The sequence below is a fragment of the Drosophila melanogaster genome, chromosome X, assembly GCF_000001215.4.
Source record: "Drosophila melanogaster chromosome X".
Classification (NCBI taxonomy): Eukaryota; Metazoa; Arthropoda; class Insecta; order Diptera; family Drosophilidae; genus Drosophila; species Drosophila melanogaster.
The window spans coordinates 11,383,400-11,409,936 of NC_004354.4; the positions used below are offsets into that span (position 1 = coordinate 11,383,400).

General features: G+C 39.7%; 1 protein-coding gene across 21 annotated transcripts in view; it reads left to right on the forward strand.

Moving 5' to 3' along the window:
* The window catches only part of dlg1 (discs large 1), a 40,112-nt gene extending 13,735 nt beyond the window's left edge, over positions 1–26,377 (forward strand). For 3 of the 21 annotated variants that reach the window (NM_167280.2, NM_206680.2, NM_206679.2), the window contains exons 5-6: positions 4,373–4,534; positions 4,587–5,892. In NM_167280.2, the coding sequence (NP_727518.1) occupies positions 4,373–4,534; positions 4,587–4,775 (351 nt within the window). In that variant the 3' untranslated portion in view covers positions 4,776–5,892. Of the gene's footprint in view, positions 1–1,480; positions 1,575–3,711; positions 4,114–4,372; positions 4,535–4,586; positions 5,893–6,268; positions 6,383–6,669; positions 7,142–10,823; positions 10,848–11,840; positions 12,393–12,454; positions 13,173–14,425; positions 14,514–14,570; positions 14,785–14,846; positions 15,261–15,320; positions 15,424–16,342; positions 16,418–17,388; positions 17,434–19,307; positions 19,463–21,874; positions 22,025–22,160; positions 22,444–22,504; positions 22,597–22,672 lie in introns of those variants that run through there. The other 18 variants (NM_078565.5, NM_001272517.1, NM_206683.4 and 15 more) reach the window with 16 other exon arrangements.
* Positions 26,378–26,537: the final 160 nt, after the last annotated feature.

A 26,537-nucleotide genomic window follows, 5' to 3' on the forward strand; every position in this document is an offset into this window, starting at 1 on the left:
AAAATAAAATAAAAGAATCGAGAGCACAGGCATTAGGTGCCCCCATAGCTAATTGAAATCTCTTGAACATGTCCCGGGATCCGAGCACGTGGTGAGTGCTTGGAAATGGGCGGTAGTGGTGCTCAATCCTCGAGAGCGAGGCGGTTGAATGTCCTTACGCCCAGATGTCCCCTCGAATTGCTGCGGCTTAAGTGGCTCTGACAACCTGGTGGGGCACTTGGAAATTAAATAGATATGTATGTATGTATGTACATCATACATGTGCTGGAATGCAATACCCCTTCAAGTGATACCCCTTCTATAGGGTATGTTTTAAATACCCGTTCCAATTGTTCCAAGAACAGCTACACAAGTTTGAGTTCCTTCAACCAAACATATGATTATAGTTATAAATCAGCGAAATACGCAAACTTTGGAAGGTAATCGCTAGTCGTATCCTTTTCGTTTCCGTTTGAGCTGATTGATGTCGCTGTACTATACCTACACATTAAAAAAATATATATATATGTATTAACGAAAAAGGAAAGAAAAACTAGGAGCAGACACAAAGGCTCAGATTTCCGACCTTTCGCTTTCGCCTGCCGTCCCGCTCGCACCGCCTGCTGCCGTCCCACTTGCACCCACGGTCGGCAATTTACTTTGTTTGTTGTCCTTTCGCGCCCGCATTGTTGTTGCCTTTTTGTTGTTTGTCGCCTGGGACATGCGTACTAAAAATCGGAGGGTCGTCAAGTCGTCGAGTCGTGAAATTCAGAAATCGTGAAATCGGAACGGCGAAATAGCGAAACGGCGCGCTGGTACACGTCACAAATCGGGCAACGGTAAACGATAGGCGCTAGACGAACGGTAAACTGTTGACGGCTACAGTGTGCACTCGCATATGGAACACCTTTTGTTTCTATTGTGTAACAAATATACAATGTCTGGCGTAGAAAATCAACGAAAAAGTACACTTGACTTACTTTTTCTTGTTCGTTTTTTATATATATATTTTTTTGTGCAAATTTTCGCATAGCGAGGCTTTACTGCATCGCTTCGGTAAATCTGTCTTGGGTTTGAAGGATGCTGCCGGCAAATGTTTGTTATCAGTGCTAACCAATGAATGATTGCCCAAGGTTCCCATTACTTATTTCTTTTGCCGCTCTCTCTGTTTTGTTGCCAAATTGTTGTATTATTTTTTTGTTTCATTTTTTTTTTAGTTTTTTTCAGTTTTTTTCTTGCTTTTTTATTTTATTTTTTGTTTGGCCGGGCCGAGGCAGCGCCGCCGGCAGCGACGTCGACAGAGGCGGTAACACACGAACACACTCGGTTTTTGGCGAACGGACATGGACCCGTGGGTCTGGTGTGGTCTGGTGTGCGGTGGTATTCCTCTCGGGGGGGGGGGGGGGGTGGGGTGTTGGTGCTGGGCGCTGGGCCAATCCGTGGCGAGGGGACGCCGGTGGGTGGTGGCATATGGCGTAAAGGAAAAACGGCAGCGGCAAACGGAACGGCAAAGGCGGTAGTAACAGTCGTGCCGTTGACGCGTCGAGTCGCACAACAATTTTGCATAGCGGCGCGTGTCTGTCTGCCTTCTCCAAGTGTGTGTGTGTGTAGGTGGTGCGTGTGCGTGTGTGGGTGCGGGGAATACCCTTTAACCCACCAGACGCTGTTTAACCCTCGTTAAACGTGGGCAGGCACAAAAAAAAAAAACAAAATATTAACGTTTGATTCACAATTCGCATGGCTTTTGTTTGGCTTTTTCCAAGCAAAAACTTAAAATTTTAATTAAAAATGTGTATAATTTGTAGATTAACGCATAATAGAGCTATTTAATGCGCACATGGGATGTTAAAAAAAAAAACAGAACATTTTATAAATTAATTATAAACATTACACAATAAAAACTAAGAAAAACCCACTGCGTGTTCAACGTGCAACATTTCTTAAAAACCGATATTAAAGTAGTTTATTTTCGTTTTCCTTTTGTGTGAGCTGTATCGTGGTCAAGTCAATATTTCTGTTTTCCCTTTGGCGTCGTTATCAGTCGCTGGCCGGCTAATATTTTTTCCTCGCTTTTCTTCGTGTTTCCCTGCCACATGCGTGTCCATCACTCATCGACTTTGGCGCCAAAAAACAAACATTTTACATAATTGTAACACAGAATGTACGCATCGAATGGGGAAAGAGAAGAAAAAAAAAAAACGAACAAGATACATAAAACAAGACCCAGTTTGGGGGCATTGCTAGGTGGCAGGTGAACAACGGGGCGGATGAGCAACATCAGGCATGCTTCCAAATATTACGTATACGCCCCACGTGCCCAACAGCAATCGCTCACCAATTAAAAGCACCACCAGGTGGCGCAAATTAAAAGTGATTAAACCTGCACAGCAGTTAATTGAGCCATTACTTTAATTAATTGCTGGAATTCTTAATAAATTCACAGCCATACGGTTGACACGTTTATGTTTAGTGCGAAATTCCATACAAAATTAATACGTATTTTCGGTATTTCGTTTACAGACCACAGTCTTGATGAATAAGTTGAATATATTTGCTTGAATATTTGCTAACTCAGCCCTTTTCGGTTTCCCTGCTATTTTCCGACTTTTTTCGGTTTCTTTCACTGCCACTCGTCGAGTTTTTCATTCATGGCCGTCTGGCATTGGAAAACATCGTTAAAGCAACAAGAAAAACAACATAAATGAGACGAGCAATATATCAATCTATTTATTTTGGCAGCTCGCATCGCCTGCCGTTTCTTGCGTTTCTTTCATGCCAAAAACGCGCTTTGGATTTTCATTTTCTGCTGCTAGTTTCGAGAGCATTTTCCCACAGCAGCTACTATAGAATCTTTCGTTTTTAGAACATCCGCACATGAGAACACATGTTTCTCCGCTCCGACTGTAAACAAAAAGTGTTCGGCATTCGCTTTTTGGACCTTGGCATACACTCGATAAAAATCTGAACGCCAAACGAACTTTTTGCTCCGAAACAATAAAAATCTCACTAGAAACCAAATAGAAATTGTGAAAAATCATCTAGAGTTACTGTTTTATATCTCAACATTGAAGATATCAAAACTAATGTAAACACAAATCATAAAATAATACATTTTAAATGTAAATATTGATGCTGGCCAAGTGATCACAAATCAAATATTCCTCAATGAAAACCAAATAAACAGGGTTCGCAGAAAATTGATGGTTGTGATTAATGACTCATTTCAAACTTGGAAAATATTTAGCATTACCAAGCGGAATCAGTTATTTCCGGTTAATAAATTGTGTTTCTTTGTGTATTATTTTTTCAAATATTCACCTACCAAAAAGTTTTGCTGCGAAAAAGCAATCTTTGTATATGCTTTTGTCCCATTTGCGAGTGGCAAATATGGAAATCGCAAACAGATTTTTATCTGTTGTTGTGCGTGTGTGTGCGTGTGTGTGTGTAGCCGGTGGAAAACAAACAAAGACAACGAGGGTGCCGATTTCAATTCCAGTCGTTCCAGCTTTTCCGCTTTTCCGGCTGCTTGCACCCAACTTGTTGCTATCGCAACTCTTCAGTGGCAAAGTGGGCATCCCATTGTACTGTTGATGTTGAGCGCTTTACATGATTTCTTTAAATAAATTACAACACAAGATGATATAAATGAATAAATTAATAACAATAAACCAAACGAGACGAATTGTGAATCCATACGATCATTTTTCAACTCTCACAAATTTATTTTTTAAGATAAAATGAAACGCACAAAGTGAACAACTGAAAACCAACCAAATCCCACCGATAAAAAAAATAGAACAAGAGCTTTAAACTAAAACATATCGCGGGGGAAATTTGGATACGAGTACACTGTGAAAAATGATCGACTGGGTGTCGATAGTGCGACATTCGAGGCGTCGCTTTTCAAATTATGTTGGTTCGCGGTCGCCGGTGCGAATGCGTCGACGTCGACGTCAATTGACGGCGCCGCCTCCCCAACAACAACAGCAACAACACTACCACCAACAACAACAACAGGATCAACATCAATCCAGGGAGCGGCAGAAAAAGGATAAGGAAAAGGAGAAGGAAACTGAAAAGGACAATGAATCGGGGGGTGGTATCGGTTCGCGATATGCCTGCTGTTGTGCCAACGTAAGTGGGGAAAGGTAGCGCCGAATCCTATCGATATACAAAAAGCGATTTACGATATGTACATACATCGATTTTTATGAACAGCCAATGTGCAAATGTAAAACTTAATAATATATAAGTTGGAGGAGTTGTCTTATCATGAGAAATGGCTAGGAATGTGGCAATTAAGAATAACAACGATATCGAACGCTAGTTTGATACACGGAACGATTATTTCGATATCGTTACTGATCGCTCTTCCTTTGGGTTTCTTTCGCAGAATCAGCGCATGCGCATCGAATCGGACACGGAAAATGCCAAGGAGCCAACTGTCGAGCAGCAGCAAAAGCAGCAGCAAGCGCAGCAGCGCAGTTCCCGCTCCCCGCAGCAGCAGAATCCGCAGCAGCAGCAGGGATCCAAATCGAGGAGCGGGTCCCAGACTGTAAGTTCCTGCAATTTAATGATATGCGCCAACAGCTTCAGTTGAAAATCAGTCACAGATACAGATACAGTCACTTACACAGACATACCCAAACGCACACCAGCGCAAGCGAGTCCTCGTGAGCCTCCATCCACATCAACATCAACATCAAAGCCAAATTCAACACCAACACCATTACCAACTTCGCCATAACAACGGCATTCAAGCCAAAATGCTTAAGCGCGCTTTTGAGTCCACCTAGTTTTACCCCGCCATTTTCCCGGCGTGGAAAAGTCCTCGAGGGCAGAGCAATCAGCTCGCGGAAAAGCCAAGGAGGTGGAAAACAGCTGGCTGTGTAATTAGCCCCCCCCCCCCTCTGCTCAAAGAATTCATTAGTTCGCAATTTCGAGGCTGCTCCCATTTGCACTTCATTTCGGGTCTTCACAAAAGAATCAAACAAATTAATTAATTTTTCGGAGGCTTTGATTAAATTGCTCAACATTTAACTCATTTAACGCATAAGGTTGAAAATATCGTTGTTGCTACATTTTGTGATTAATTAAAAAACGATGCAACCATAGTTTATCGCTAAGTTAAGCTAAATTCAAACCGTCTTATTCATATTGTTTAATATATGAGGCGACCAAAATGAGGACAAAGATACCCACCTTCCACTAACATTCCGTATGATAAATACATTGCTCTAGTTTTTTGCCAGGAATCGAGTCAAAGACCGGATTTAGTGCCATATTCAGACAACAGATGGAATTTGAATTCGATTTTTTAAGTTGCATGTTACACTGCAACCGCATTTTCAGCTTAATTATTCATGTGGCACGGAACGTGGGCGGTAACGCCCACAATTTTAAATCGCCATTGGTGAGGCCAGTGTAATTGGGAGCACGCCAGTGTATTTATCCGCCTTTTTGCCCATTTTCCTGGCTTTTTAACGAATCGTTACTTACTTAAGACGCTTAAGGCGCTCGGCCTTCTCGCTTTTGTGGGCCAAGCGTCGCCCATTTCCGTTTCCGGTGCGCTGTTGTTGTTGCTCGTTGTAGCTAAACTGGCCAGAAGGAGAAAGTACATATAGCAACGAGAACGGGAAAACTGCCAACGGGCGTAACACATTTTCTTTATATTAAAGCTAACGATATTTATACTAAGTTTTTAGTGCACGATTTTGTTTGATTAGTGCTTACTAGCGAATAAGGTACATTGTGAAAGACATTAAATCAAGCTTATTTATAATTTTAGCTTAAGTTTGGTGCATGTTTTGGTTATTAATAATGTTTTAAGTTGCCAAATTAAATTTGATTTTGATTTAAGAAACATACCATGTGAACCCCATTTAAAAAATATACATACATTTTGCGCTTCTTATTTGACTTGTTCGTTCGTTTTTATTGCCTTGATGATTTATGGTTTGTATTGATTTTTATTTTAAGCTTTGAATATGATTATTTCTGTAGGCTGAAAATTCAATATTTTTAAAACTGTTTTATTTTCGGAATGCTTAGCGTTGACACGAACCATTTCTACAAAATAAAAATCGGAATGCCATTATCGCTTCTGCTGTTTTAATAATGATTACCAAATTGATTGAAATGCGACAGATTTTTGCGCACCATAAAAACAGTTGATCATATTTTAAAAACAACTTTAAAAATTTTTTATTAATTGTATAGATAACTAGTATTTTTTGGTATAACTGAACGATCACCATGTGGTCACTCTGTTGGCAATCGATAGGCCGAGCTAGCTGCAAAAATCGATTCTACTAGTTGGGTGTGTTGTTTTCGTCGCGTTCGGTTGCTCGCTTTATTTTTTTGTTTGTTTATTTTGTTTTGTGCAATGGAAATGTGAACACAAGTAATTAAAGACGAGTGCATTGTTTATGAGTCATTGGCATTGCAATACAGTTGGCGGTGACATATAACCGGAGTGTGAGAAAGGGAGCGAGCATTGCCAGCGCAAGCGATAACGATAGACCGCCACCTATCGATCGTCACGGAGGGGGAAAAATGCCAGCAAAACAAGGAGACAGAGAGAGAGAGTGTGAGAGAATTTAAGTCGGTATACCGAAAAAAAAACTCGCTCTTCCTCTCTCGCACACTCTGTGTGCATACGTACGTGCGTGTGTGTGCGTGCGTGCTCCGTGTGTTGTGTTTGTTGTTTCGGCGGCGGCGGTGGCAGCGGCCTCTTTTCAGTTTCCCGATCGCTAAAACACAAACAACACGCTCGTGCGTGCGATTTAAATATATAGATGTTTCAAAAGTCAACCTCTCTGTTCGCAATTGTGTGCATTTTCGTTTGTCTAGTGCAAAAAGTTGGATAATCACAGGCGGCAAATAAAATAGTAACGAATCGAGTTCAAGAAGAAGAAGAAGAGAAGAGGAAGCAGAGGCAGCAGCGCCGGCATTTGTCCGTGTGTTGTTGTTGTTGTTTGTGCGCGGCTGTAACTTTAACCCTCGAACGCCATAAGATTAAAAAACCAAGTATAACAATAAGTTATAAAATCAATTAAACAAAAGCCGCTGCGATATGACAACGAGGAAAAAGAAGCGCGACGGCGGCGGCAGCGGCGGCGGATTCATCAAGAAAGTTTCGTCACTCTTCAATCTGGATTCGGTAAAAATCGGTCTTACTATATCCATTATCAATTCTACACACATATACGAATAGGATGTATGTATGTAGATGTATAGCCAGCAAGCAAAATATCTGTTGGATATATGTAGAAAAAGCTGGGCATCTGCGTTCTATACATATAGTGCGCGATGATTCCATGGTTTATGGTACCCTCTACTCGTCGTGGGGTATGCTGGATTCGTTGAGGAGTATGTAACAGGTGGAAGTATATATATAATTGAGCAGGATCACTAGCCAAGTCAATCTGACCAAAAAACTGTTTATATCTCAATCTGTCTAGCGCTTCACTATCTGAGTAATAGTATCGAATAGTCGCGAGACTATGAGGACTATAGTGTTCTTTCTTGTTTTCAAATCAAATTCGCAGGCGGACTGAAAGCTAGCCGATTTTCCTCGATTCAAGCGATACACAAGTGTTCGAACAGCCGGGGGCACGCTTTTAGTGGCAAATTTTTTTTAATTACTTCCGTTTAAATGTGGATTTGTTTACCCCTTGTGCATTTTAGTATTTGTTTACGCAGCTTCTAGGCTTTGTTTACCTCTTAAGAATGGTTTTAATTTACGTGCAAATTGTATAAAAGTTATAAATTCAATTGTGCAAAAAGGTCTAAAAAGTTTATAACGAATATATTATTCCTTTTGGTTAGTATTTACATTTTTTTACGCATAGAACTACGCATATAGAACTAAGTTCTATATTTTTGCCCACCACTGTGCGCACACTCGCACTCACACAGTTTGGTGCGTTGTCATCATTCTAGCGTCTTTGCATTGCCATCGCAGAAAAAAAAGTAAAAGAACAAAAAAAAAAAGACTTTCCTTCGTCTCTTTCTAATGCTCCGATCAACGGTTCTTCTCTTGTTGGATTTGTTATTGTTCTCACCACTCTTGTTGTTGTTGTTGTTGCTGCTGGTGGGTGCCCTTAATATTCCGCACAGGCGTACTTGTTGTTGTTGTCCCCAATTCGATTTTCCCTCTCACTCGCTCTTCTAATTTTTGACAGAAACCGTTTTATTTTCGAAAATTATACCACCCACAAAAACCAAGGAATTTACAGTGGACACTGGCTAGATGAGAAGGTTGCATAAAATGTTTGAAAAATAAGTTCCAGAGTTTAATCACAGATCCTTTGATCTCTTCTAACTGGTATTATAACTATGAAACCCATTTTCCCGAATATCCACTTTTAAATCAAAGGTGGCTTTCCCTGTGCATCCAGTATATACATATGTATGTCTCATCCGATTTTTCCGCAAAAACTTATAAACACATCACGCGTCTGTCGGCAATAACAACAGCAACAACAACAAATGGACGCGAAGGACAAGTTTACGTATTGAACCATAATTTTAGTACCACCCACCGCTCCCCGTGTGGCCGGAATGAAACAATATTGGAATATGGCTTTGGATTTCCGTTTCGATTTCGTTTCCCTCGCAGGTGTTTCGACCACGATCCGTTGTCACGTCCGATCGCATACAGTAAACCCCTGGGCATTTTGCCAACATTTCTATACTCGATTTGATCAATGAAGTGCAACGCAGCTTGACGCATTCAAATTTCTCACTGGCCGTGGATTATTTGCGGATTATTAATCAGCTATGTACATGTACATACATACATACATACACATATGGTTATGCTATAATCTTCGCTTTTATGTGGCATATGTATCAGTAGTCTATACTATTTTATGGCCATATCCCTATATAGATTTGACTTCTTTCCACGGATTTCTCACGCATTTCTCGTGTGACTCATGTTTGTTTATCGTTAGCAATTGGGTCTCTGGTTTTTCTAGTCTTTATGATCTGTTTGCTGCTAACTAAAAATACTGCAAATTATGAGCTATACACTTTTATGATCACATATTCGAAATGTGCTCTTAATTTTTAGCATTGCTTACTTTTTACATTGCAGTAATACCAAAGACTTTCCAATTCGCCTTGAACGTGACTAGTTACTATTAACTATTATTCCCATTATTCGTTTAGGCCTTGAAAAGCTCGTTTAGAATTTTTCACTAGCGCGTTGCATTGCCTATTAGATTTCATTTTCCCCGCTTTGCATGCAACGCGAGTAATCGAATAGGCACTTTAATAGACTATAATTTTATGATTCATTTGATTTGAGCGTTTGTGCTTACGAAACTATGGCATCTCTATTCCTTAAGTAAGAAAATTCTATGTGCATTTGGAATTCTTCTTCGGTTTTCTTACAATGACTTAAGAATTTTATCGTCTGCGGTTCGGTTTTCCGCATTTTCAGTGTGCTTGTGGTCCCAAGCATATGTTTATCATAGATAAGATAAGTGCTCCATATAGTATGTGATATGATTTGGCTTTAGTGCCAGCTACTAATTTCAAGGGTGTGCAACTTTACAAAAAAAAAAAAAAAAACAAGAAACAAGGCCCACGAAAAAAAAAGTGTAGAAGTAAGAGAAAAAAACCGATTGTAGCTCGTTGGCCCCGTTAATATAGCGTGCTGTTGTTGAGGTTTTTTTTCTTTGGGTTTTTTGTTGATTTTTTTTGCTTGGAGCTTAGTTGGCTCAAAGTCTTGTGTGTGTGTTTGTCCCAACACGCCCATGGCGCCCCCTCCCCGTCACATTCCTACCCCACCGAATTAAGTGAGTTCCGATTGTTAACTTTATGATGTAATTTTTCTTCTTTTATAATTCTTTTTGGGCTGGAAAAAGTGTAACCAGAGTTGTCAGCGGAAGCAGAAGCGGCACGAACCTGTTAGCCCAAGTGGCCGCGTACAGTGCTTGCCCGCTAATGGGTTTCTCGCAGATGTAACACGTCTTTAGCTGTAATTACAGACATTAAACTACATGAAATGAAATAGCGTTAATCTTTCGGCTTTTCATGTTCCCTTGAGTTACATATATGAGTTCTAAAGAGATTTCAACTATTTGACATATAATCGTTAATTGTAATCAGAAGCGAAAGAAATCGCATTTAGCGACACACCACTGTGGCTGCAGCACGAAGTATCCTCCAGCGATTAACCCAAAGAGCATATATTAATATTTTTAGCTCGCCTGCTTAGGCTCCCTAGGCGTATACTTGACTTGACCCACTCCCAGGGTTAATTGGCAATTTTTCGCTAGACAAGAGCGTCCGATATGGGAATTTATGGGTGGGTCTATGGCGGGTTAAGTGGGCTGGGGAGGGGTGGAGCGACGCCCACTTTTGCAGTGCATAATGTACAGCATCTTGGGGTTAATGTTGCTGTCGTCGCCGCTTGATGAATTCATTTACACTGGCCTGCTAATCAATTGAACTCGTTTAACGATGCCGCAACCCCCTACCCCCCCGCCCCTTAACCCGCTAAGATCGCTGCGAGTTGTGCAAGCTGTGGTTTTTGTTGCCATTTTTAGCGCACAGTTGTTGCTTTTCATCCATTTGTTGTTTGTTTTTTGTATGTGTTTTTTTTTTTATTTTATTTTGGTCGCCTGTTAATTGCAACGAGAGTTTTGGCTGCACGGCCCAGTTAATTCAAGATATTTCGAGACTCCAATGCCATTGACACCGATTCACCATCTCCGGCGAGGGTGCGGCCGTGGGGGCTTTGTAGGGTTAATACCGTATGCTAATGAGTCACTGAACCAATTGGGCATCCTCTCTAAACGTTTCTCTTTCACTTTCATCACCTTCTACAGCTCCATAAGGCATCGTCCACAAAGGTAAGCCACACAACAGATGGATCGAAAACGAGATTAGAACCTTAACCCACCTGTTGCCATTGTCGAATTCAACTTCATATTGCAAAATATTTTCAAAAATAAGAAATTGCAACATTTAAAGATAGTTAAAACTTTTTGTTGGTTTTGCGTAAATGTATATAAGATTTAATTTAAAAGATCCTATGTCTGTAATTAGACAATCATCATCATATATTGTTTTTCTTCCAATTTCATGCAATATGTAGTAAAATCGAAAATGGAAACGGGCCAAAACATCAACGTTGTTTGTCGTCGTCTTAACTGCATTTGCATTCAATTTTATGATCGTCGTGTGTTTTGTCTCTCTTCATGTTGTTTTATGTATTCGCTGCCTAACTGAATTATCCATGCAATGACATCACAAGTCGCTGAAAAGCGAAGAAGCGCATATTTATGAAATTAGCTCGAAAGAATGCTTTTCGGGGCGTATTTCTAGATATTTCGAGCAATAACCATGCAATTTACAACTGAAACAAGTGAATCGCTGGCTACATTTGTTTTAAAGAAAGTGACCTAACGACGCATCCATGTAAATATGTAATTAACAATTTGTGTATTTAACTTGGGTGCAATGGGTACTCAAAAAACACATACCTATTACCCAACTATGTATGATCATATTATGTTTACAGTCTTGAAAAAAGTTCAATACGATCAAGATTTTATTATGAAATATCATAAACAATGATTTAAATCCATAAATTCCATAAATGTTTGGAGCTTAAATCGACTGATTATTTTATGCATAAACATATGTATATCATTTTTGATATTTGTGTTATTCATTTATGTACTCACATAATAAAAACAGCTTTCATTACATTTTCACTACACAAAACACTAAAACACTTACTCACTCACCACACATTGTTCAAACTATGTATTCATTGTGTAATGATTTCCAAACAACTAATCTCTTTATGAACCATTTTAATGATCTTCGATCTCCTCCAGGTGAATGGCGATGATAGCTGGTTATACGAGGACATTCAGCTGGAGCGCGGCAACTCCGGATTGGGCTTTTCCATTGCCGGCGGTACGGATAATCCGCACATCGGCACCGACACCTCCATCTACATCACCAAGCTCATTTCCGGTGGAGCAGCTGCCGCCGATGGACGTCTGAGCATCAACGATATCATCGTATCGGTGAACGATGTGTCCGTGGTGGATGTGCCACATGCCTCCGCCGTGGATGCCCTCAAGAAGGCGGGCAATGTTGTTAAGCTGCATGTGAAGCGAAAACGTGGAACGGCCACCACCCCGGCAGCGGGATCGGCGGCAGGAGATGCTCGGGATAGTGCGGCCAGCGGACCGAAGGTCATCGAAATCGATCTGGTCAAGGGCGGCAAGGGACTGGGCTTCTCAATTGCCGGCGGCATTGGCAACCAGCACATCCCCGGCGACAATGGCATCTATGTGACCAAGTTGATGGACGGCGGAGCAGCGCAGGTGGACGGACGTCTCTCCATCGGAGATAAGCTGATTGCAGTGCGCACCAACGGGGTAGGTTTATTAACTTTTTTATTGCTAGTAACCAATTTGATAATTGTATATCCTTCCGACAGAGCGAGAAGAACCTGGAGAACGTAACGCACGAACTGGCGGTGGCCACGTTGAAATCGATCACCGACAAGGTGACGCTGATCATTGGAAAGACACAGCATCTGACCACCAGTGCGTCCGGCGGCGGAGGAGGAGGCCTTTCATCCGGACAACAATTGTCGCAGTCCCAATCGCAGTTGGCCACCAGCCAGAGCCAAAGTCAGGTGCATCAGCAGCAGCATGCGACGCCGATGGTCAATTCGCAGTCGACAGGTGCGCTAAATAGTATGGGACAGACGGTTGTCGATTCACCATCAATACCACAAGCAGCCGCAGCAGTAGCAGCAGCAGCAAATGCATCTGCATCTGCATCAGTCATTGCAAGCAACAACACAATCAGCAACACCACAGTCACCACAGTCACGGCCACGGCCACAGCCAGCAACAGTAGCAGCAAGTTGCCGCCGTCGCTTGGCGCTAACAGCAGCATTAGCATTAGCAATAGCAATAGCAATAGCAACAGCAATAATATCAACAACATTAATAGCATCAACAACAACAACAGTAGCAGCAGCAGCACGACGGCAACTGTTGCAGCAGCAACACCAACAGCAGCATCAGCAGCAGCAGCAGCAGCATCATCTCCACCCGCCAACTCCTTCTATAACAATGCTTCCATGCCCGCCCTGCCTGTCGAATCCAATCAAACAAACAACCGATCCCAATCACCCCAGCCGCGCCGTAAGCGATTCATTTGTTTATTATTTAACCGATATTCTGTTGTAACTAATTTATGCTCATCAATGTCCCGGTCGAATGTGTTTATCGGAGTTCCTGCGATCTCCTCGCATAAATGCACTTGTGCTGGGCCCTCATCTCTGGTCTTTGTTTCGTTTCTTTTTCTTCTATAACATTTTATTTTATATGATTTATGATTTATAATTGCTATTGTTTGACTATCGAATTTGAACAGTTGCTCTCACCTTGCATTTGTGTATCTTTTTCTATTAATACTTTTCGAATTCATGCCCTGAGAAATTGTATCTTTATTTATCTGTGTTTAATTACCAATTCGTTTTTGCATCTGAATTGTTTATACTTAAACTATTTTGTGCATTTTTTTTTGGAACCGCTCGAGTGCATTTATGGAATCTATGGTCTAATAAAGGCACTTGAAGCGAGTCCAATTCCTTACTCCAATCATCCCAATTCTTCCTCGTGTACATCCCGTTCGTATATATGCTCCAATACCAATATTTCCCCTCCTCGTCCGGCCAAAAATATCTACTGCTATTGCTGCTGTGCCACGTTAATTTGAGGCTCTAGAAAAAAAAATGGCTTTCATTTTCACACGCTGGAAGCTGCTCTCCCGCCTTCCCCTGTAGTCTCTCCTCCACCGCCATGCTGTTGATTTGAACATCCCGCCCTCAAAAGTTGCGCCTAGTGTTCTAGAGTTGTGTTCTGGATCAGACCATTATAGTCTGATCAAGCGATCTTTGTGTTGATTTGTTGTGCTGTATATTATGGTGTTATTAAGCGGTATTGGTGTGCCTGGGATCTCGTGTATGCCTGTGTATAGTGTGTGTTTGTGTTGTGGCGGGGATATCAAGTGCAATCTTCAGTTTCCGTTCAGTTGTCTTCCGTTTCTGTTTCCGTTGGCCTCAGTTTTTGTCGCAGTCTTTTACTTTAAACAGTTTCTTTCTCTTTCTCGTCGGTGCCAGCTGTCTCTGTCCCTTTTGCGTTTGTCTATCTCTGTCTGGACAATTCTGGACGCGCTGAAACCGCAAGAAAACATTATATTTCTCAAGGCATTATTAACCGCTCTATATCTATCTCTCTCTATCTCTGTCTCTGTCTCCCTCTTTATCTATCTGTCTATCTCTGTCATGTCTTAATAATAATAATAATAATAATAACAATAACTCCCATTCAATGTGCAACAAAAACGACCGATAAACCTAAACCAAAATCACAAATTTCTGATAACAACCTAGAGCCCGGGTCGCGATACGCCTCTACAAATGTCCTAGCCGCCGTTCCACCAGGAACTCCACGCGCTGTCAGCACCGAGGATATAACCAGGTGAGTGCCTCGATCACTTTTCTCTATATACGAATACTTAATACCACGTTTTCGCAGAGAACCGCGCACCATCACCATCCAGAAGGGACCGCAGGGCCTGGGCTTCAATATCGTTGGCGGCGAGGATGGCCAGGGTATCTATGTGTCCTTCATCCTGGCCGGCGGCCCAGCGGATCTCGGGTCGGAGTTGAAGCGTGGCGACCAGCTGCTCAGCGTGAACAATGTCAATCTCACGCACGCCACCCACGAAGAGGCAGCCCAGGCGCTCAAGGTGAGTCAAAGTGAATGAAAATCGTAACAATTATTCAAATAATATTATTATTATTATTTCAGACTTCTGGCGGTGTGGTGACCCTGTTGGCGCAGTACCGCCCAGAGGAGTACAATCGCTTCGAGGCACGCATTCAAGAGTTGAAACAACAGGCTGCCCTCGGTGCCGGCGGATCGGGAACGCTGCTGCGCACCACGCAAAAGCGATCGCTGTATGTGCGCGCCCTGTTTGACTACGATCCGAATCGGGATGATGGATTGCCCTCGCGAGGATTGCCCTTTAAGCACGGCGATATCCTGCACGTGACCAATGCCTCCGACGATGAATGGTGGCAGGCACGACGAGTTCTCGGCGACAACGAGGACGAGCAAATCGGTATTGTACCATCGAAAAGGCGTTGGGAGCGCAAAATGCGAGCTAGGGACCGCAGCGTTAAGTTCCAGGGACATGCGGCAGCTAATAATAATCTGGATAAGGTGAGTGGTGCCATATTAACAATGTTATCATATTAACCATTCGTATTTGCCATCTCACAGCAATCGACATTGGATCGAAAGAAAAAGAATTTCACATTCTCGCGCAAATTTCCGTTTATGAAGAGTCGCGATGAGAAGAATGAAGATGGCAGCGACCAAGAGCGTAAGTAGACCAAGTCAAGGGAAGCCAGCAGTCCGACTCTGTCTCACAGTCTCAATCGTTCGCTCTTTCTTCGGAGATGGCCAATAATGGGAGAACATCGAGCAACTCAAACTGAAGGCGTTTTTGGTTTAGTCCTAGGCTTAAGGCTCAATGACTTTCTCTACTGAATTTCTGTGTGAATGAGTGTGTGTGCTTTTGGGCGGATGTTTGATTGACTTGTGGTTGTGTCTGTTCTGCTTACGGAGATAAGGAGATATATAAATGTCGTTGAAACATCTATAGCGAGATCACCTAAAACTCACTGTCAAAGTCCTTGTCCTGTTCTTTTTTTTTCTTCTATCCAATGGTGATTTCTCATAGTTAAGTCTTTCATGCCGTAATATATGTTTTTAAGTTAATCATCATACGTATCATAAGATTCAGAAAAGTCGTTAAGTACTTTGTAACTTGTGGGCATGAAAGGATGCAAATTTTCTTTACACACAGGAAACATTTGATAAGAATGGTCATCAAAAGCTTAAAGTTCTTCCTGTCCCATTTCGTTGTGTTTTTATCTTCTGAGTTGATGTTTATTAATTTATTAAAATAAATTAGATAAATGTTTCGTTTGATGTTTCTGGTTCATAAGACTTACCCATAGACCCAATCGATTTTTTATTGTTTTGTTTTATGCATTTTATATGATTTACATTTCTGTTTATTTCCATATGTTTTCCCCACCGAAATCCGTGATGTCCAAACACTCATTCTACCCATATTTACCAAATTCTGGATGAAACGATCGGATCCATCGACGAACCGACGAATCAATCACACTGAAACATAAACATACTCACACATTTCCTGTCCCATTCGATATGCTTGGATGTTGGATGTTGTATTATTTTGTGTGTGCCCCGATCCCGAACTATATGTTTAGCCAATGGAGTTGTGAGCAGCACCAGCGAGATTGACATCAATAATGTCAACAACAACCAGTCAAATGAACCGCAACGTAAGTGCCGACCATGTCAGGTGAAAAGTTTTCCAAACACAACCGAAGCTGGCGGTATAAATGTCGAGTTGTATCCGCTTGTAAATGTATCCAGGTGTCAGGGCTTCTCAGATGGTCTAGTCATGGTTAACAATCACACACACATACACAACACAACTTGTATACGAACACAGCCATACACATATTAGACAGTAAGCTATAGTCACACGATCTTACTAACAGTTAGTCCTCGCGGGGAGTTGTATAGTTCATGGCCATCTATCGTGTATATAGTCTTGGATTAAGCTAAAGATAATCGTAATTGTATCTGTATCCGAAGAGTGTTCTTCAGCGGCAGGGTTGCACGTTTTACATCAATGTACATCTAACGATACATCATCAACAGCCCATCGAGATATGAAACCAAGTTGATTTCGTTCTTTAGTTCATTTAAAAAAGCTTTTCCTCCCGCAACTCTCTACTGACAGTACATTTATCTTCTTATCGCTCTTCTCTCTATCAAAAAAAAAAAAAAAATCCAACCTTAAATCTCTGAGTCCAGCTGCTTTCATCAAATATCTACATCACTACGACTTTAAACAGTTTTCTGAAAACCAGCAACAACCTTTAACTACTTGCCATCCTGTTCCTATTATAATACATACAGAAGGAAAGAAGGAACATTTTGATGGTTGTTAAAACCTACAAAAATCTTGAATGGTTCTTACATATATTTCTTATTTGAATATAATACATAAAGCTTACACTTCAAAGCTAATCAATTAATGGTATTCGATGCACTAAGTTCCATTCAAGATCACATTTTTAATCAATTATAATAATATATAATGTTGTGTCTACTCAAATGAACCGATTTCAACCGCTGTTCTGTTTTAAACTGACCAAACATATCTCTTTCGATTTCTTCTCTTCTGTTTTCTCTCTTTTCTCTTCCCTTTCGGTTTCTCGTTTGTTTTCTCTTCGTTTTCTAGCCTTTATGCTTTGCTACACACAAGACGATGCCAATGCTGAAGGAGGTATGTACTCGATCAGATCAATTTACCAACATATCTACTTATACATAACAATCTATCTATATATCTGAGTAAATCCACTGAACATAAAAAAGACGTAACATACATTTAACCATGCTAACTTTCGATTTTCATACATAGAAATGCATTTGCTGTAAGAACTAACACAGTTTCAGCAGAAACACATGCGAATAACCACTTACCTGCATATATACATACATAACATACATATTTACATACATGCATACATCAAAACATTACACGTGATTACTGTTTCTTGATTTTTCGTTGGTTCCGTTAGAGATTTTGGTTTTCAGCGCTTTTTATTTGCATCAATACATTTGTACATCACATGTATCTGGCGATCTCTACTCGTACATCACTCTCTATCGCTATAAATACATGCCAAGATTCTCCAAATATATATAGCCCATTATCTTCCATATATCTAACCGCTCCGCAAGACTATTGCGGAATAAATGAATCGCCCAAATGTAACTTTCGAAAGAACTCTATCATATGCATGTAAATGTCCATTAAATGTACACTAAATGTATAAAGGAATTAAAAAAAAAAGAAGGGAAGTACATATGTTAAATGTACGTCTACGGATGTACGTCTGATTTGCATAGGATATCTGAATAGATCTGGCCGTCGCGACACAAAAAGTTGTACAGGAAGACCAAACATCGAATCTTCTTACAATCCCAAGATGATCTTCCAGGGAGATGATCTCTGTTTTGTAGGGGTTTCTGTTCGTCTTTTAAGTTAATACTTTGGATTCCCCTGGTTGTTCACATTGCATAGTGTGTACATACATATACGGACATGCAGACAGAAATCAAACTGTATACCATTTCGATCGCAACTTGCTGTTCTATTATTATGCGCTTGTATCAATCACACGTCGTGTTTCAATGTTGCCACACTCGATGCGATATATACTGTACATATAAATGTAACTGGAATGGCGTACTTGATGTGAATACAGAACAGATCATCATACAGATACACCACCCAGATAACAGACAACCGAAATAAAGATTTCCTTGGACAATTCTCAGTTCGGAATGCACACGAATAAATCACACTCGTAGACAGGAAAGGAACTCGCAACTAAGAACCCAAACTCAAATCCCTCATTTTCCTTTTCGAGTTCCATTTTTTTTTGTTGTTTTTTTAGTTCTCAGTCAGTCACAGACAGACAGTACAAGACATGAGTAAATGGTGATTTCGATTTCGATTTGTTGTTAATCCTTTGGTATTTTTGTTCTTCTTTTACATTTAACCCCTGTGTCTGTGAACTACTTTGAATTCTTGTGTTGTTTGCCTACTACTCAACTACTACCAACCAACCAACCAACCAACCAACAACTACAACTACTTCAACAACAACGACAACAACATCTACTACCGTTCGAATCTACTACTATTCTACTACTATATCTACTACCGATTTATAACTGTGCGTAAAACGCAAACGCAACGTCACTCCATCTCTCTCGCTCTCTGTTTCTCTGTTTCTAAATATATATCGAACTATATATTTTGATGGAACCACACCGAAACTAAACACAAAATCCTTAATTTGTAAACCTCTGTTTAACTCACAATATTTTCTCTTGCTCTAAATATACACACAATCCCATACCACACATATCAATATCGCTCTATATATAAATATTTAACTTCTCAAATCAATCAAACAAAACGAACAACAAAAAAAAAAATTGAAACCAACAATATGACCACCGATATATATATCTCTGTATACATATATATTTGTTATAACCATGCGCTCACGAACTGCGACAACAACCAACTACTAAATTCTTCTAAAACTACGCTATCATCGCTATCGACTAATCACTGCTCAGGCGAGATTATCTACAGGGTGGAGTTACCCGATATGGAGCAGATAACTCTGATCTACTTGGAGAATAATGATGCTGACTATCGTAAGTCGAGCATCTGAACAACCAACAATCACAAAAAATATAAATTAAAACAACCACAAGAATCAACAGCAAACAAAAAAAAAAAAAAAAAAGCAACAAGTCTCTTCTCTTTTTGTAATACTAGTGAAAAATACAACAAAGCTTATGTTTTCTTCTACTTAAAAAGAAACGAAAGAATGAAAGTTAAATATTTAGTTATGAATACAATGAAACCAAATTTTTTGCAAAATCTATTCCTCTTGTTTATATTTTTCGTTCTTTCTTTGATTTCTGCCTATCTCTTGCTTTGTCTCTCACTCAAGCTGTCTCACTCCATCACTCTCTATCTGTTTCTTTCTCCGCTATATATCTATCCATCTCTATGGCGCTTTATCGCAAGAGAATCTATTTGAATTAATAACTTTCTGCATAGGCTTTTAGTAGATTTTGTTTTTCTTCCTTTCATTAAATTCATTTCGTGTATCCGGAGTATTAACGTTTAAGCCAAAAACTTCATTCTTGCTAGTTGAACAATTATTTTTATATTATTTAAAACCATGCAAATGCTGCATACAAACTGTCTTCAAGATTTAAGTGAATTTCCAAACGCATTCATAAAATTTCCTCGGACACATCGTGTTTTGTTAATATTTGACCTTATAGTTTGTTTATAAGTTCTTCAATTGTTGTGAATTGTTGATAGTTGCGTAGAATCGAATGATGATAGCAAATTATGTGAACCCACCAGAATCACACAACTGACACTTCCACACCTCCTATCGTTTGCATATTTCTCTTCTTATTATTATTATTTTTTTTAATTGGTTGCCATATTGCGTAGCATCACCCGAGCAGTAACAGAAGTTAACCCCCATGGATGTGGAAAAGATCCGATCCCCCCACCCGAATGAGCTGAGCCTAGAGTACACTTTCTCCTTGTGCCTGGATAGTTGTTTGTCCCAGTCCCCTTTTCTTAGCTAGCCCAAAAAAACACACCCACTCACCTCGTCGACACACGTCTCTCTATATATGTAGGTATATAGAGTACTAGATCGATTCAAATTCAGTTGGTTTGTTGATGTTTTCATGTAATGCTTGCATAGTGTCGTGTCTTTTGCATGTGCCACCCCGAACCGAACCACCGCAAAATCAGTTTTTGTTTGAAAGAATTAAATCAGATTTAATATCGCTCCCACGAAAACCGTTCGTCTTAGAGTTCAGAGATAATTGTGAATTTTTAATGCGGGTTAAGATGAAACCCAAAAACAAACCCAACCAGAAGTGAAACTGAAATAAAGGAATTGTACAAATCGAGGGAGTTTTATTTGGCTTAATCGATCAGTTGTTAATCCACCCCGTAGCGCTCAACGTTCGTGTCTCTGTAAATGAGTCCCAAAATGTGTTGATCTGTGAGTTCTACAAGGCGTCAAGTGAGTAAATCCCATAATCCACCTGGTAAAGGAGAAGTGCGACTGCGTTCCCAAAAACCCCTCAGCAGCCAAAAGATATATGTATGATAACCCATACCTTTTGGGTTCCACCAAAGACAAGTTAATCACCTAATAAGCTAGTTCTAATGATGTAAACATAATTATACCACTCACTCACAACACACAGACACACAGATTTTGATTTCATGTTGTCCAAAGTTTTTGTGTGCCATGTATGTAACATCATGATGTCATGTATGTAGTTATGTAACCATGTAAGACAAGTCTGCCAACTGTCTGTTAACTGTTTGCTCGTAGATCGCCTGCTCTATGTACTACTATTTAACATTATTATCATTTCTATATCCTATATATGTATACGATCCAAGACATACATAAGTGTAGTGGCTTTGATTACCATCCCACATTTTGCATTTACATTTGGATATGTTTTCGTTTGATTTCGTCACTACGTTTCACATCATTTTATTGTACCTTTAAGTTTTAAGTGACTCCTTCTTAGGTGCCCCGATTGAACATTGAACATTATTTCCTTCGAATGTTTCCTCTGCTCGATTTTTAAGTTATCCACCAAGCACAGTGAATGCTTGATAAGTAATGTATAACTTGACAAGTATTGACTGATTTTGTACTCTCTATTATTTTGCCAATTCATTTTGGAAAATATTATCAATTGAAATTTTGTTGTACTTTTTTGTGTGCGAGAGCTTTATTTAAACGAACCTAACTTTGAGATACAAATTTTTCCAATAAACCCTTAAATTTCGTAGAAAGCAACTGCCAACTAGCTGAAATTAACCATAGTATACACATTTTCTAATCCTAACTGACTTGCCTTGATCTTTATGGATCTCTTTAAATATTAACTTCCAATTGCAATATAGACCGAATTAGAAGTTTGTTTGTAGACTCCCTGAAACCCAAGATATATTTGTCCCAATGAATTTCCCACCTTCCATTCCCCCTCCGATCCCCGCTCATTTAGAACACTTTGCGATGATGTAGAGCACCTGCACGTCAAGGTCCTAATCCAAAAATGCCTACCCTACTTTCCAGCTTCCGAGGAGAACGTGTTGTCCTACGAGGCCGTACAGCGTTTGTCCATCAACTACACGCGCCCGGTGATTATTCTGGGACCCCTGAAGGATCGCATCAACGATGACCTTATATCAGAGTATCCCGACAAGTTCGGCTCTTGTGTGCCACGTAAGTAGTGCATTATGTTTCGTCGTACAGACTTTTTTTTTGTGGCGCCCCCGGTTGGACGGACGATTTTTTTTTTTGATTCCTACAAATACTTCGATATTTAAACAAAGTGCGACATATGCTTCTTTCCATTTAGACACCACCCGACCCAAGCGAGAGTACGAGGTGGATGGTAGGGACTACCACTTTGTATCCTCTCGCGAGCAAATGGAACGGGATATTCAGAATCATCTGTTCATCGAGGCGGGACAGTATAACGACAATCTGTACGGCACATCGGTGGCCAGCGTGCGCGAAGTGGCCGAGAAGGGTAAACACTGCATCCTGGACGTGTCCGGGAACGCCATCAAGCGACTCCAAGTTGCCCAGCTGTATCCCGTCGCCGTGTTCATCAAGCCCAAGTCGGTGGATTCAGTGATGTAGGTTTTCCGCATGTCCAGCGACTAAGGATTTCCCATGTTAATGGTTTTGTTTTTACAGGGAAATGAATCGTCGCATGACGGAGGAGCAGGCCAAGAAGACTTACGAGCGGGCGATTAAAATGGAGCAAGAATTCGGCGAATACTTTACGGGTATGGTCAAGATAATATGAAAAACATCTTATAGAGATGACATCTTATGATTATTCTTTTATTTGCCACCGAACAGGCGTTGTCCAAGGCGATACCATCGAGGAGATTTACAGCAAAGTGAAATCGATGATTTGGTCCCAGTCGGGACCAACCATTTGGGTACCTTCCAAGGAATCTCTATGACCAACAGCCACCACAACTTGGACACTGCCGCCTCGAGTTCGATGTCGACCAGTCTCGAGAACAACAATAGGAGCAACAGCAGCAGCAACAAATCAGCAGCCGCAGCAGAAGACGCCGCACTGATGATGCATCACAGTAACAACAGATACTAATACAACTACAACAACAACAAGAACAACAACAACAACAGCAACCACAGCAGCAGCCACAGCGACAACAACAAAAACAACAACACTGACAACGACAGGAAACGGAAATGAAAACGGATACGGAAACGTAACCACAGACCTGAACTAACCAATTTGACCGCAGACAGAACAAATTTATTACGACGCAGCCGCAGCAGCCAACTTAATGTAGCAAATTGTCCAAAGCAATTTTTTTTTGGATGCACTCATTGATGTACGATTAGTAGTTTAGGTGAACGTACATCCACCAGCTAGACGGTGACGGAAATGAGCGAACATCAGAGCAAAGCATTTGGCATTAGGCATATGGCATATGGCATATGAGATGAGATATGGGTGTTCAAACGGTAGCGGACAAAGGTGTATAGTTTTTAGTTAGAACAAAGTTGGATATAAACAAAAGAAGCGAAATATAATATAAAATATGTATATATATATATATCAATATATATATATATATATAGATATATACACCCACTTATATAGGTTAAGATCCGATTATAAAAACATAGAGAAGAGCGAAAATGAGGGCTTTCTGGAGTTCGTTAAGCGCTAGAGTGTTGTTTGTTTATGTTGATGTTTATATACGAGAGCCAAGAGTTATAGCGAGTTAGTTATGTTGACGATAATGTGTTTTTTTGATATATATTGACCTATATGAATATGTAAACATGCAGACGCAGGCACAGGCACCCCACCCATGCACACCGATGTTTTGCCGGTGATAGTGATGTTGAGGCACAAGTGCATTGCATTGCATGGTGGTTAACTATAAGTACGACAATGTTTAGTAGCTGACTACGAATAATGACGACGATGACGGGACGCAGATGCAGATGCAGATGCAGATGCGGATGTGAATGCGATTGCGAACGGTTGCGGATCTAGCGGAAAGTCAGACAATGACGATAACGATTTACGATTACGATCTAATGATAATGATAAATATATATTGATGAATATTGACGCTAATAACGATGGAGATGATGAAAAACGTTGGTGCATTTGTTGTTAGATGTATGTAATTTTTCCCACTCGCCTTTGCCTAAAAGCAACACAAAATTAAAACAAACAAGAACGATATATAAAACGTATAAACACTAGTAACTAGCGGAAAAGTTGCATATAGAACCACGGAAATTCATTCACACAACCACTTACTATACTATATCTGTACCATTTAGCCCATAGTCCGCAGAAGATCGTCGAAACAAAGTCATTTTACTATATAAACAAAACATCCGCATAATAATGTAAACTACGACAGAAATTGATTGGAAAAAAGGAGAAATTGAATTTGTTGTCGCGTTGATTTAAACCTATATAATGAGTAAAATATTGTATATTTAACAATCTATAAAACAAATATAGTATGTAGATAATACACACAAACACACGAACCCATAAATAACACACACACACACACACACACAAATGGACTACCGTTGCGGTCTAATTTTATACACACCAGACAAATCGAATTGCAAATAAATAAATAATTAAGAAAGTGACAATGGAGAAGCAGAGCTGGAGATGAGATCAACTCAAACTAGATAACTATACATATATTTGCTGATTAATTTATGTAAACCAATATACGATTTATAGCCAACGCACAGAAAATGAAAAACAAAAAAAAGCAATACATACGAAATTTGTTCGAAAAAATTTAGCTAAATTCAAGTTGAGTGTTAACATTATAATTCATGCGAATATGCATATATTCAATTTTTTTTTTTAACTCTCCATCTCTCCTGCTCGCCATTATACGAACTACTTAAAACATTTTTTTTTAATTAAATTTTTTGTATATTGCAAAAACGTCGACGACGCCACAGCAGCAGCAGCTATGGATATTATTTCAAAAATATATACATATAACTATTATACGAATAAAGAGAAAACAAATTCATTATAATTTTCACAATGTATGCGCCGAGAGCATTGTTATATTTAATAAACAACCTAAAACAAAAAGGACAAACAATGGAAAACAAAATAAAAACTATGCGAATAATTTCCACTCTAAACAAAATGCAAAACAAAGCAAAACAAAAAAAAAAAAAAACGAAGAAGCTGAGGAACTCTAAGTGTAATAAACTAATTAAAAATCGAACTTCTTAATCAATTTGATACATCCAACTAGCATACGGAAAGCATTGCATTAACTAACATTAAACGATGTGCAGAGGAGTTAACTATAGATAACCGCTTAAACAGGGTGACTATTCGTAGCAAGTGATTTTTTTTCGCTCAAACAAAAATACTTAAATCACTGGTTAAGGCCCTATTTTCCATGCGGTTCTTCCGAAAGCGAGGCAGCCAGTGAACGAAAAAACCTATACCAAATTCAAATCACTTTTCCAACTAGCCTTAGATTTTACTAACAAACATGAAACCCTCGAGAACTAACTATCAAGCAATTATCAACTAGATAAAGAAAATATATATTTAAATTAGAGGCCCCAGGAGCGGCTGAGAAGGGCGACTTTCTTTTCTCAAAAAAACATAAAAAAAAAAAACGCAAAAATAAGTATGATACAAAATGTATAACCCTTTCGTCCCAGATGATATATATATATATATATATATATATATGTATGTATATCCTATCCACTACACACACGCGCGCGCATACAAAGCATGGGAAAGCGTTTCATCAAAATTGTGCCTTTTCTTTTTGTTGTTGTTGTTGTCGAATCGAATCGAATCGAATTTCGATGAAAATATACACACACATAGACACATGTACGGGCAGCTTTCGTATGGTTTCCGCTCACACTTATGTACATCCCGTTTACATCACATTTACATCCTGACCCACTGCCACCACCCCCATGGAAACAAAAAACAAGGAAATGGTTTTTTGCTAGTCATACATACACCCACGAGAAACTAGGAAAAAGAAAAAGAAGAAGAAGAAGGAATCTTTAGCCTTAGCGATCAGTAAAGAAAGTAAATCAAATTCAATTTCGTTGAAGTTCGCGATCAGATCGGCAGTAGAGCTATATATGCTATACATATATACATATACGATAGTGCTAAAACCAAAACGGAAATCGATGGATAGTAATGAGTTTAAGAATTGGGTTGATATAAATGAATATATGGGCAAAAAAAAAAAACACACAAGTACACCCAACATATGTACAATACTCTCATGTTCATGTGCGAGATACAAATTGGAGACCCCATTCGGCCTCAAAATGCGTTTTCATTATGTATTATGTCAAATGTAATTTGTTCATCAGCGGATGAAACACTCGCCCACACTCAAAAAAAAAAAAAAAACACACTCGAAATAAACCGTAATAAAAATACGTAATCATATGCCTGGCATTTTCATTATTTAGTTATCATGTACTTAATTTTTTAGATTTTAGCCGATTGACGAGAAGTGTATTCACTTTTTTGTAGCATACTTTTCAGGTTGCAGCTGAATCTCATTGTGTGTTTGGCTATTATTTTCTTTGTATTATGAAAGTATATAATAAAATCGATCAAGAAATATTAAAAAAATTTGTACAGTTTATCTGGGCAGGCTTCATATCTAATGTCGTTTTCTTTAGA